The sequence below is a fragment of the Engystomops pustulosus genome, chromosome 1 (assembly GCF_040894005.1).
Source record: "Engystomops pustulosus chromosome 1, aEngPut4.maternal, whole genome shotgun sequence".
NCBI lineage: Eukaryota > Metazoa > Chordata > Amphibia > Anura > Leptodactylidae > Engystomops > Engystomops pustulosus.
The window spans coordinates 199,252,423-199,265,681 of NC_092411.1; the positions used below are offsets into that span (position 1 = coordinate 199,252,423).

At 36.8% G+C, this 13,259-nt stretch overlaps 1 protein-coding gene across 2 annotated transcripts in view; it reads left to right on the plus strand.

Moving 5' to 3' along the window:
• Positions 1–13,259, plus strand: part of GRID2 (glutamate ionotropic receptor delta type subunit 2) — a 716,446-nt gene that overhangs the window by 481,697 nt on the left and 221,490 nt on the right. For both annotated transcript variants that reach the window (XR_011849003.1, XM_072117803.1), the window contains exon 9: positions 9,433–9,534. Coding sequence is in view for 1 of the 2 variants with exons in the window: in XM_072117803.1 (XP_071973904.1) it covers positions 9,433–9,534 (102 nt within the window). In the remaining variant the exon portion in view is untranslated. The remainder of the gene's footprint in view (positions 1–9,432; positions 9,535–13,259) is intronic.

A 13,259-nucleotide genomic window follows, 5' to 3' on the forward strand; every position in this document is an offset into this window, starting at 1 on the left:
GTACCATTGGATATTCTAGTAGTGGCTAGCAATAGAACTATATTCTTATAAAATTGTATTATGTTAAGAGTGTTAAAGTAACACTTTGTGTTCTTGATTTTCTAGGGTAAATGTTGATATCCCTTATGTATAGTGGTCATGTGGTTGAATTCTGTAACTTGGTCATATCTGGAAGCATAAAGTATAGAGGTTAATGTGGCTAGTATTTGCTTTATTTGTGTTTCTGCTCCATTCAGGACCTTGGTACCCCCTGATTCACACTTTTGAATGGAGCATATGCAATGCCGTTCCTCTCTCTGTAGTCATCTTATAAGGACAAAATATTGTAAATGGAGAGGATGAAAGCACCAAGTTTTTCTGTTCAAGATAACCAAGGGCTTAGAGGCCTAGGCCAGCATCAAAAGTGGGTCTTATTTTAATCTTGCTACAGTGCTCCCTTACCTCCATGTATGTCCCTCATTATGCCTTTAAGGTCCTGGTCAGTTTTGGACTTCAGTTTATGTTCATATTCACATAACAAATTTCATTACTCTGAATTTTTTTCATTGAGTTATACCAGAGCTTGCGTTTGATTGGTGAGTTTTACTTTCAGATGTGGGCTCAAATTTTCATTTTGGGTACATAAAATGCTATGTTTTGCTTTCATTAAACCTTTTTTTATGGGCCTGTTTTAAAAGCTCAATTCCTTTATGTTTGGGGTTTTATGACGTTGTTTTTGCAGTAAAAGTTATAATGCAATGATTTTAGCTAGTTTTTATGACCATGGAAATCATTTCGTTCATCAATCATTTCATTATCATTTAATTTAAATGGGAAAATTAGCAAAATTAACACACACAGCATTATAAATTCTTTCATACTTGGATTCCTCAACTCAATGAGGTCTGTATAATATGAACATAATAATAGGCATGCATTAAATTGATATAGAAATTCTGCAAACGTTTCAGCAGCTGATGAGGCCATGCAGAACATAGGTGATCTTCTTACCTTTATTACATGTGATAATGACTGGCTGATTGTATTCTTACTCCAGAGTTAATGAGCTGCTAACTGGTTCAATATCAAGCACATCAATGGTAAGAACTCACACCTCAGATGTGAAACGGCATGTTATCTGAAGACATCACAGTTACTTCCCAACAGTAGAGGTGTTATCGATTTAACAATTCACTGTAAAATATAAACATTGTGTGTTACCTATATTTATATGACATGCCTAGCAATGACATCAAGGAACTGTGCTATAAATGACTACAATGTACCTCATAGTTAGCTCAGCCTAATATTTACTTTCTCATTACCCAATAATTACAATCCGATAATGGAGATCTCTACTGTGGTCCATAATGACTAAAGAAACATTAAAAAAAATCTGCATTATTATATGTAATAAATCATTATTTTCCACTTACGGATTCAACACTGCGTTGTAAAAAAGAGTAAATGCACTTTGTCTAATTGCATCTCATAATTGTTAATTTAATCTTGAGCTTCAGGGTAGAGGCTCTATGTAGAAATGTTATCAATTACTTGCAGGACACAAGCATAGATAAGAATACATGTTGGGAATAAAAAAAAATAATCATTACTTCTTGTCAGCGACTTCTGTTGAAGGCGACACAGGCAACACATATCAGACAGGATCACAACATCCTGATTAAAATTCTGGATCAGTCTAAAACTGAAAAATAACTTCCTTTTATTTTTGGGGATTTTTTTCAAATACCACGTAGATCTATTATTCTAAGGGGTCTGTTTACATCTGCTTTTTTATGCAGCGTGGATGAGTGAGAAAACAGACCTTGGATCTCCATGGAAGTAAATGGCTTTGCCAAAAAAGCATAGCAAATAGACACTATACAGTTTCTCTGGTATGAAACTACCTTCTTGGCAAGAAAATAAATAGAAATAGATGCAATTTGGATGCCATATGGACATGAGAAAATAAAAACGGATGGAAAACAATTTGTTTTCTATCAGACTTAAAATGAAAATTACCACCTGAATAAGCCTTCAGATGCAGTGTTTGTGTTGCAGACTACATGAGAATTTTCCATATGACATAATGCCATGAACTATAATGCTCTTACGAAAGCCAAAAAAGGCTCTACATGTTTGGAGTAACATAATGTACTACCCAATTTCTGCCAGTTAAGTTTTTCCAGAGCTTATTACTACCTAAGATAAGCCATGTTACTCTATGCAAATAGAAAGTGCTTATTTTTCCGTACACTATTTAACATTTTTAGCCCTTATTTGTGAATACAATTACCCTAATAGTAAATCTGTCATAAAACATCACATTTGAGGGTCTTTTTTCATAGGATAAAATGACTAATCATAATTTATGAAAATGCAGCTGCCATGGGATAGTTTTGAAGGAAGAGAAGTTTTCCTCACAGCAGTGTGAAACCCAATGCATCTCATGGGTGTAATTTGAGCCCGGATGCCCTTGCATCTGGCCAGTTAGAGGAAAGGCCAAGTTTTTCCCATTGCATCTTTAAAGGTGATGAGGGAAATGGCCAGTTTTATTTCCATATAAACAAGTGTTGATTACTGAGTGGCCTCCCTGCTGTATCAGCACTATAAATATAACATAATGTCCTTGATTCCACCACTGGAGCTGATTATAGAAATTGAGAGAATCCACTATTGGTGGAGTGCCCATTTCATAATGAAGGCTGAACAAGTCTGAGGAGCAGAAACCATGAAGAGCATTCAGACAAGGAAGTCATAGGAACCAGGCTGTAGTTTTTAACTGACTTTACAGTTAAAATGTCTTAAAGAAAGCAAAAATGTAAGGCTTTGTACATTTTATTTGGAATGTGTAAGGTATGTGTACCAAGCTGTGTAAAGTAATTAATACTGAGGTCGATAGTTTAGCATAACAGAGGGATTTGTGGAAGCTTGAGGAGTAGGCAGAGAAATGGTTGATGAGGTTTAATGTAGATAAATGTAAAGTTATGCACTTGGGCCATGGAAACAAAAAGTATAATTATGTTCCAAACAGTCAATTACTTGGTAAAACTGGAGCTGAAAAGGACTTGGGGGTATTGGTGGTGGTAAACTTAATTTTAGAGACCAGAGCCAGGCGGCTGTTGCTAAAGCAAATACAATTATGGAATGTATCAAGAGAGGAATTTCTGACGATAAGGACATAGTTTTGCCCTTATACAAATCCCTAGTCAGACCACACATGGAATACTGTGTACGGTTTAGGGCACCAGTGTATAAAAATAACATAATAGAACTGGAACAGATGCAGAGGAGAGCAACCAAGATTATTAGGGGAATGGGGGCACTGGAATACAATGACATATTACAAAATGTGGCATTATTCAGTTTAGAGAAAAAGACGACTGAGGGGAGACCTCATGACAATGTACAAATACCTGAATGAGCAGTACAAGCATCTCTCCAAAGATCTTTTTATACATAGGCCTATCTACATGTTCAAGAGAGGCCTGACTTTCTGGAGAAAAAAAAAATATCATGGGGGAAAACATTTGTTTAATTCCTAAAGGTTAGACTTGATGAACGTGCGTCTTTTTTGCAGGCTTATATACTATGATGCTATGTAATTAAAGAATGTTTTAAAGTAAAAAAAAAAGAAATGTAGCTACTGATACTGATGTATTGATTATAGAATGAGAAATTTGTATAGAAATGCAGGTAGTGTCACTACAGTATAGTACTGTATAAGAAATAGATGAAATTAGTCACTAGTCATGTATCATGGCAGCAAATCAGTATACATATGCAGTTCTTAAGACTGTCCTGAAAAGAGCAATTATTAAATATTTTTTTATTTTTCGGATGACAAATCTGATTAAGGGCTTATTTTTTGAGAGAAGGGTTGTTCTTTTTCGTGGTCTTATTTTACATTATACATACTTGAACTTGAACCAGTGATGATCGGATGGCTGGTTCCAGTCCAATACACTGCTCCACAATACTAATTCTTTGTAGAGCAGTGTAAACTGTCTGAGCATGTGTGTTACAGCGTGGTGTCAGCTGTATTACACAGCTGATAGCCACTGCTTCTGCTGTCAGCTCCGTTCGTGAGCCGGTGCCAGAAGCAGGACGTTATAGCATGTCCTGGTGCGGGAAGTATCTACTCACAGGGACGTACTATAAGTCCAGGTGTGCGTAGGGGTTAATAACACTGGTACTATAACGCAGTATAGTATGATGCAGATATTAATAACACCAGTACTATAACGCAGTACAGTATGATGCAGATATTAATAACACTGGTACTATAACGCAGTACAGTATGATGCAGATATTAATAACACTGGTACTATAACGCAGTACAGTATGATGCAGATATTAATAACACTGGTACTATAACGCAGTATAGTATGATGCAGATATTAATAACACTGGTACTATAACGCAGTACAGTATGATGCAGATATTAATAACACCAGTACTATAACGCAGTACAGTATGATGCAGATATTAATAACACAGGTACTATAACGCAGTACAGTATGATGCAGATATTAATAACACTGGTACTATAACGCAGTACAGTATGATGCAGATATTAATAACACTGGTACTATAACGCAGTATAGTATGATGCAGATATTAATAAAACCAGTACTATAACGCAGTATAGTATGATGCAGATATTAATAACACTGGTACTATAACGCAGTACAGTATGATGCAGATATTAATAACACTGATACTATAACGCAGAACAGTATGATGCAGATATTAATAACACTTGTACTATAACGCAGTACAGTATGATGCAGATATTAATAACACCAGTACTATAACACAGTATAGTATGATGCAGATATTAATAACACCGGTACTATAACGCAGTATAGTATGATGCAGATATTAATAACACTGGTACTATAACGCAGTACAGTATGATGCAGATATTAATAACACTGGTACTATAACGCAGTACAGTATGATGCAGATATTAATAACACTGGTACTATAACGCAGTATAGTATGATGCAGATATTAATAACACTGGTACTATAACGCAGTATAGTATGATGCAGATATTAATAACACTGGTACTATAATGCAGTACAGTATGATGCAGTTATTAATAACACCAGTACTACAACGCAGTTCGGTATGATGCAGATATTCATAACACTGGTACTATGACGCAGTCCAGTATGATGCAGATATTAATAACACTGGTACTATAACGCAGTTCAGTATGATGCAGATATTACTAACACTGGTACTATATCGCAGTTCTGTATGATGCAGGTATTAATAACACCGGTACTACAACGCAGTTCGGTATGCTGCAGATATTAATAACACTGGTAATTTCTGGCTTGAAGCAGAAAATAACAACACTGGTACTATAATGCAGTATGATATGATGCAGATATTAATAATACTATAAAGCTGGAATGTGTGTTTGACACATACAGTAACAGAACTAGTACTTGAAGTAGTACTGAAGGATGCTTGCATTGCTGACATTGACAGTGTAAGTTAGTACTAAATGATTCAAGGATTTCTAACACTGGAACCTTACTTCATTGTCCTCATATCTCCTTGCCTGCCCTCCTAACTCTCTATTTATTGTTATAATATTACAATTCTAATTTCCTCCTCACTGTTCCTGCAGCAGTAAGCTCTTTCCAGTTCTCTCCTGGCTGTAATGGAACCAGGAAATGTTACTCTGCCTCTTATACAGAAGGGTCACATGTCCCACTGGGTCAGTCATGGTCATGCCCTTTTTGGACACGGCTGTGTGTTAAGGGGCCCAAAGCTGCTTGATTGGCAGTTCAGCAGTCAATCAAGCAGTTTGGTTCATTTCCTGAAGTCCACACCCAAAGCTCAAATGATTTGTGACATTTGGCTTCCAGTCCGTGGATGCTGAACTTGGGTTCACTCATTACTAATTGTAACATTTCCAAGCAGCCTGATTTATCGCACTATTTTTGAGAAACACAATACATAAGGAAAAAATACATAAATCATAACAAAATTAAGCCTGGGTATTGTTCTCTGATACTTTTGGAAAATAATTCTTGTAAAGTGGGCTAGTTTCACATTTCAGAACATTGATATTTTTGCAGTAATTAGATTTTCAAAAATCTTAAGTGCTAATTAGATTTACATTCTTTTATCATTTTTCTGTGTAGCTTAGAATGATGTAAAAAATTAATATAATGTGAAGCAGCAACTAGATGTGTTCGGTTTACAGACTGTAAGAAACAAAGTTTTTTTATTGTCTACATTCATTTATTTCTTGCTTTAGGGGCATGTTATATATTGCAAAACCCACATAAAAACCAGAGGGTTAGTGCTTGAAATATAGTAATATCTAATATTACAAAGGGAGCCATAAATCACACTGGTGGAAGGAAAACATTGCTCCAGATGACTTACACATATATACAACAATGATCTTTCATATATTTTCATCAAATCAATGCGATTTACTATTACTAAATGTGTAGCCCTTAGGATAACAATATAGCCTTTGATACTTACACTGATCAATACCAAGCATGGACTTATACAGAAAGAATTCACTTGAATTATTTGTGATTTCCACAGTTAATAAACATTTGTCCATTGGGTAATTTTACGTATGATCAGAGACATAACGTGAGGGGGTACAAGGGGTAACTTTCTAGATAGAAGGCCTTGTACAGATTATGCATTGGGGCACAGTAGCATTAAGTCACAACAAGTACCCATCAATAACCAGTGCCTTTATGGATGCAAGATATGGCATACAAGAAGTATCAATGAAATTGTATGTTTGTATGGTTTAATCCTATTTAGTGGTAGTTTATTGCTGCTTTATTTAAATCCTTTTCAGAAAGATAATGACAATAACAATTGGTTACATATTTATTCTTCTTAACACTTTAACTACAATCAATGCAAACCAAGTTTGTGCCCAATTCTTATATTGTTAGAATAAGTAATACTGTTTTTCTTCAGGATCTCAATTTTAGGAGTTATATCAATTATAGCTGATAAACCAACCAGCTAGAAGTGTTAGACCAGCTGATCGCTTTGGTACATGTTCCTGATGTATACACTGAGCATTCCTATTGACACATTCTGCCAGATGGAGGCATAGTTGTTGCCTCTGTCTGACCAGTATATGACAAATCTGCTAAAAAGGACAGGATGGAAAGACCTAGCAAGCTAAGTCTTTGCATCCTACTTCCTCCCGCTGAGCGAAATATATGCCCAATGGAGGTAATAGAAGTCTATGGGGAGCAGATGCAACATCCCTCCTCCAACCTGAACAGATGCGCTGCTCAGAAGGAGCAAGGATGCCAGTGATGGCACTGTCCACTGCAGATGTCTACAGCAGGGCCCACCTTCACAAAATGCCCACAGCAGAGATCCCCCCTATATTAATGAAATGTACACAGCTGGCGCCTCTTGAAAAAAAAAACCTGTATAATCACCTTTTGCTTTTTCCTGCTCTGCGGTTCTGTTTTCTCCTCTTCCTGCGCACACACTATGACATCAGACGGCTACGAGACTACTGCGTCATAGTGTCTGGGTCGAAAGTAGAAGACAGAGCTACAGTTGAGTCTAGATTTTTAATTTTTAAATAACACATGGCGGATCTTCATATAGGGCCCAGGTATGGCGGACGTGGGCCCCTCGCAAGCCAAAGGCCCCAGGTGCCCACCCATACTGCCTTTATGAGGATCTGCCATCATTTTTATCTTTAAGCATATAATAATTTATTTGGCACGCGTTTTGGCTCAGAAAATGAGCTGAAACATGTTGCCAAATAAATTATTTTCTGCCTGGACATTAAAACAATCATGGGAAGTCTTCTTGAGCGCTTAGTGTTCCATAGTCCGCTGTTTACTAATATTGTTGTCAAATATTCATTAATAGTGATATAATAGATTATAATTTCTATTATATTAAGATGTATGCATCACTGCCAGATAAAAAAATTCTCTTCACCGTAATGGTGACATGAAGAATGGTAGAACTCAACTTTATGGTGCTTTTAAGCGCTAGAAGCTACAAAGTCAGACCTGCTGACAGAGTAGTCTGTCTGGCTATATTGCGATGTTGACAAGTACACAGCGCTGAGTGTCACACTTGATTTGATTGTTACTATGATCCTGAGTTATTTGGTGTTTGTTTCTTTAAATCCATCCAAAAGATCTGGCCCCAGGAAATTAATATGTGAATTAGTTCATTCTAACCAAGGCAGCGGTAACCTTTTATTTTCATATTTTTCGATGGGTAGACCTATTTTTAAAGAACAAACAACAAACTGATCAGGGGAACAGAGGCTATCTCATAAAGTTTGATATCCAGCGGTTTTTCTGCTCATAGATTGCCTTTATGTTCATGTCATGATTTCTGAGTTCTCGTGTTTGACTGCATGAGATATTCTGTTTATTGGCAAAGTAGTAAAATTATACCAGAGTAAAATTACACTGACATATGGAGATCAAATGTGACAAAAAGACATCCATATAATATGGTAATGTGCCTGTTTTCATACAGTAAATATACTTTTTAGGGAAATGTGCACCTGCATGATATTAGCTTATCATCTTCAGTGGTAACTGTAATTGTATGAAATATGCTCATTTAATAAATCATATGATCAGTAGGAAACTTCCCTTTTACTTTAGGAATGCTTATAAACGGAGGGGTATTTCATAGAGCAAATATTTAATAAACATTACCAATATTTATCATCCCCCTACAAACACGCAAAAGTCCACTGTACCATAGTGTTTACCAGACCCCTGGACAAAGAAGGGTGCAGAGCCTCACGGTTTAGGCTGGAAACCATTGAAAATATACAAGGAAAGAGGCAACACATCATATCCAAAAAATAAGAAGCAGGTGTGAGTTTATTTCAGTGCAACATTTTTGGTGGCTTCAGAAAGCCACTTTCCACTAAACTTTTCAAACTAGATATACTGTCTCTTTCCCTTATTTATCTATCATTTGCTATAAATATCCAGAGAAAAATATATGGAGCAAGCGTTAAATATAGGGAATTGCACATAGGGGATGTAGCTTTGATCCTACACTGACAAAGGTGCCCATGCATGCTCTCCGGTCATCTCAAGGTGTGATGGGGGTACATTGGAACCCCATTCTCGTGATCTGTGGAGGTCCCATCACTGTGACCCCCTCCGATCAGCAAGTTAGGTACTACCCTGTGGATGGGACAACCCCTTGGAGCTAAAATTATGAGAGCATAGACAACATTTTTCTTCATATAAAATTTCCGATATTTGATGATTTCTTTATTTATGTTGAATATCTAAAGCTTTGCACTGGAGCAGTTTCACATTAGGGGTTTCATTCATAGCCGCTTACATTGCCATGAATAATCACTTATTAATGCAGTTTTCTTGTGTTACAAAATCAATTTGATTTGATCCTGACAACTGTTTTTGTTTTCCTACACAGCTTGCTTCATGGAATCCTGTGACCGGACTGAATGGTTCTTTAACAGATAGAAAACTGGAAAACAACATGCGTGGAGTTGTGCTCCGTGTGGCCACAGTGCTGGTAAGGACTGTTTTTAAGCATAGATGAGAATCAAAAGAAGTAATATGAAGTTACTCCTGAGGAGAAGCTGCCACTGGATCTAGGAACTTTCAGGAGTTTTTCACATAAACATGGAAAGTCACTTTAACATTCTAGGAAGTGTCATTTAACTTTCTCTGTCATTTAACCCCTTAACAACCAGTCCAATTTTTGTTTTTGCGTTTTAATTTTTTACTCCCCCACCTTCAAAAATCCCTAATTTTTTTCCATGTAAACTGCTATGTGAGAGCTTGTTTTCTGTTTAACAAATTGCACTACATAGTGACGGTATTTAATATTCCATGCCGTGTATTGGGAAGGGGAAAAAAAAACTGTGTGAAAATGGAGAAAAAAAGCATTTGCACCATACTGTTGTGGGCTTGGATTTTATGTCTTTCATTGTGCACCCCAAATGACATGTCTGCTTTATTCTTTGGGTCGGTGCAATCACATGGATAACAAATATATATATATAGGTCTTATAATGCTTTCATACATTTACGAAAATGTACACCACCTGTACATAAAAAATTCCTCATTTTGCCAAGTTCTGGCACTAATAACTTACATGGCTGGGTGTGGTGTAATTTTTTTTTATGACTTTGCTACCATTTTGAGGAATGTGTGGCTTTTTGATCACTTTTTATTGAATGTTTAATACATTGCAAAATGGCAAAAAGTGGCATTTCCTACTTGGTGTGCTATTTTCCATTACAGGGCTAAACACCCTGTGTATTTTGAAAGATCGGATATTTTGATAGGATGCGGTAATACCTAACATGTTTATGATTGTCTATTTATATTTATATCAGTTCTAGCCTCTTAAGGACTCGGCTAATTTGTACGTTAAGGCTCAGCCCATTTTTTTTTTATCTAACCAGTGTCTCTTGGAGTCCTAATAACTTTTTAACAATTTAACTTATCAAACTGATTTGAGTACTAAAATTTTGTTGATTGGTCATTTTTAGGGGGGTAAAAATTAAGATTTTCAGGAAAAATGTGAGAAAAATAAAATTTTCTGACTTTCAAATGTTTCTAGTTTTTAGACAGTCATACCACATTTTTTTTTGTAGAAAACTTTTACCATAAAACTTTTGTCTTCTTTCTATTTCCAGATTTGTTTTATGTTTGCTTATTTTTTACGAATTTTAGAAGGTTTATACACACACATGCACTACTACTTTCTCCACATATGGCATGCACTACTACCTCCTCCACATGGTGTGCACTACTACATCCTCCGCATATGGCGTGCACTACTACATCCTCCACACACGGCATGCACTACTACATCCACCGCACTCTATGTGCAGTACTACATCCTCTGCATATGGCGTGCACTACTACTTTCTCTACACGCTGTGTACACTACACCTACTTCTACCATCACAGCGCACTTACAAGTGCAGTTGGGAGTAAAAACGGACAATAGGGGAACAACGCACAGAAAAATGGACTGTGGGGGGTTGTAATAGTGATTGTCATGACTTACATCACTGTAACTGGCCAGTCTGTATTCACTGGCCAGTTTCAGCAATGGACATCGTAGGACCAATCAAATTGGTCCTGTGATGTCAGCAGGTGGGTTTCCGCCTTGCGATCCCCACTCGCCCCTAACACTCGTCACCCTGTTGGGAGTCGCACTATCACCCTGTAGATATATGGGACGCAGAGCACTGAGGAGCTAGGGAAAGGGGGAGGGGTATTTGAATTTTTTTTTAATTTAATTTACTTTTTAAAAAAATGTTTTACTATTTTTCAGACCCCCTAGAGTAATTTAACCGTAAGTTGTCTGATTGATCCTACCATATACTGTTTTACTACAGTACTGCAGTATATATTTTCCACATCATCTATTACAATGTGCAATGGCACATTGTAATGCATGGTGTGAAATGAGTCTTTGTGTCATAGCACCAGATTGCAGCTCTCTGATGACGTTGCGGAGATTGACAAACTAAGCCAACATGCTAGTGCAGATTGCAGGTGTTACTGGTGGGTGTTTGCTGCAATATGCAGCAAACACTCACCCGCTATGGAGAAGGCTCAGCCCATAAACCATCTCCAAACACCCATTAGCCGACGTGTGACATAGTACGTCACACGTTGTTAAGGGGTTAACAGATATGTAGATATATGGCTAAATAGCAGATTTTAATGCAATATCTATATAAAGAGATTAAATAGAATATATTTATCTATTGATAGATAGATGGCTCAGTTGTTGTTTGCAATCATTTGCATGGATGTATTGAGTTTCTATAAAGTTAATTTGAATTCCTAAGCACTTATTTGTCCACAGGGGCTCTGATGACAGACGATGAATACGTATTATGATTTACAGTTACAGCTCAGCCTGTAAAAACTATTCATGAGAGAAATCTCAGTATGACAAGATCACATTATAAAAGGTGTTTATCACGGCTCAGTCCTCCACTGCAGCGCCTTGTTTATTTTTCTTATTTCCTTTCACAATTACTTCTCCTTTCATTTCTTCCCACACACATTAATAGGTTATTGACTATGTGTGGATGAAAAGGATTTTAAAAAGTCACCGCTTAATGAAGACTGCTGAGCTTAGTCAATGCAGTGGAATCAAGCTTCTACCTGCCAATATGAGATCAATGTGGCATTTTCCATGAAATAAAGGTTTTATCAATATGGCTCCATTTCAGGGAAGACAAAAAGTAAATTAGTTTGTTCTACACACATTGACATTCTTTAGTTAAACCTTTATGAGAGCACTTGTCCCTACACTGAGACGTGAGGCTAAAAAGGAAATATGTCTTCACCTTTGATTTGATTTAACTTTTCTTGATAAGAGACTTGATTTGGGGAAAATAAATTTCTGCATTATCTTTGACTTGTCTACTTTCAGCAAATAATTTATATTTTTTGTATAAGGAAAAGTTATCCAATTTTCCAATATATTTTCTGTATCAATTCATCCCAATTGTCTTGATCTCTCTGCTTGCTGTCTGTCTATAAAAAGCTGTCATGTTTACTTCCAGTGAATAGAAATCTGTCCATAGGTTGTGACATAACATGACTATGGACAGATTTCTATCCACTGGAAGTAAACATAAAATCTTTACATACGACAGTTGGCAGAGATCTAGAAAATCATGAGAAATTGATACTTTTTATTGGAAAATTGGATAACATTTCCTTACACAAACCATATCAAATATTTTCTGAAAGTGGACGACCTCCTTAATTAGTTTATCTGGAATACTGATGGTTGTATATTTCATTTGAAGTGGGACAACTGATGAGACTCTGGGATTGGTATAACATTCATTAATTCCTTAAAGGGCATCTACCACCAAGATGAAGGACTGTATGCAAATGAGTGTGAGGGGCTCCAGGCTCCTTAGGTGTCAATGGAGCCTGGAGCCCTTCAGACTCATTTGCAAATAGTATTTCATCCTGGTGGTAGATGTCCTTTAAAGCTTTATGGCATACCTGTATGTCATGGAGCTGTTAAGGATGTATGAAGAGGGGATTAGCTCTCATCATATAGACATGGGGTTTGCGGCATATTGCAGCCAAAAAAATCACTGCTTACAACTGCAATCGGTGCTAGCAAAGTCGCCAGCAGTATTTAAAAGATGGCTGCATGTGGGCGCCGCCATCTTTGTTGTGATTGTCGCTCCCTATGATGTCATCTGGTGATCTGTTGCCAGGACAGCCTTGTGTCCTACAAA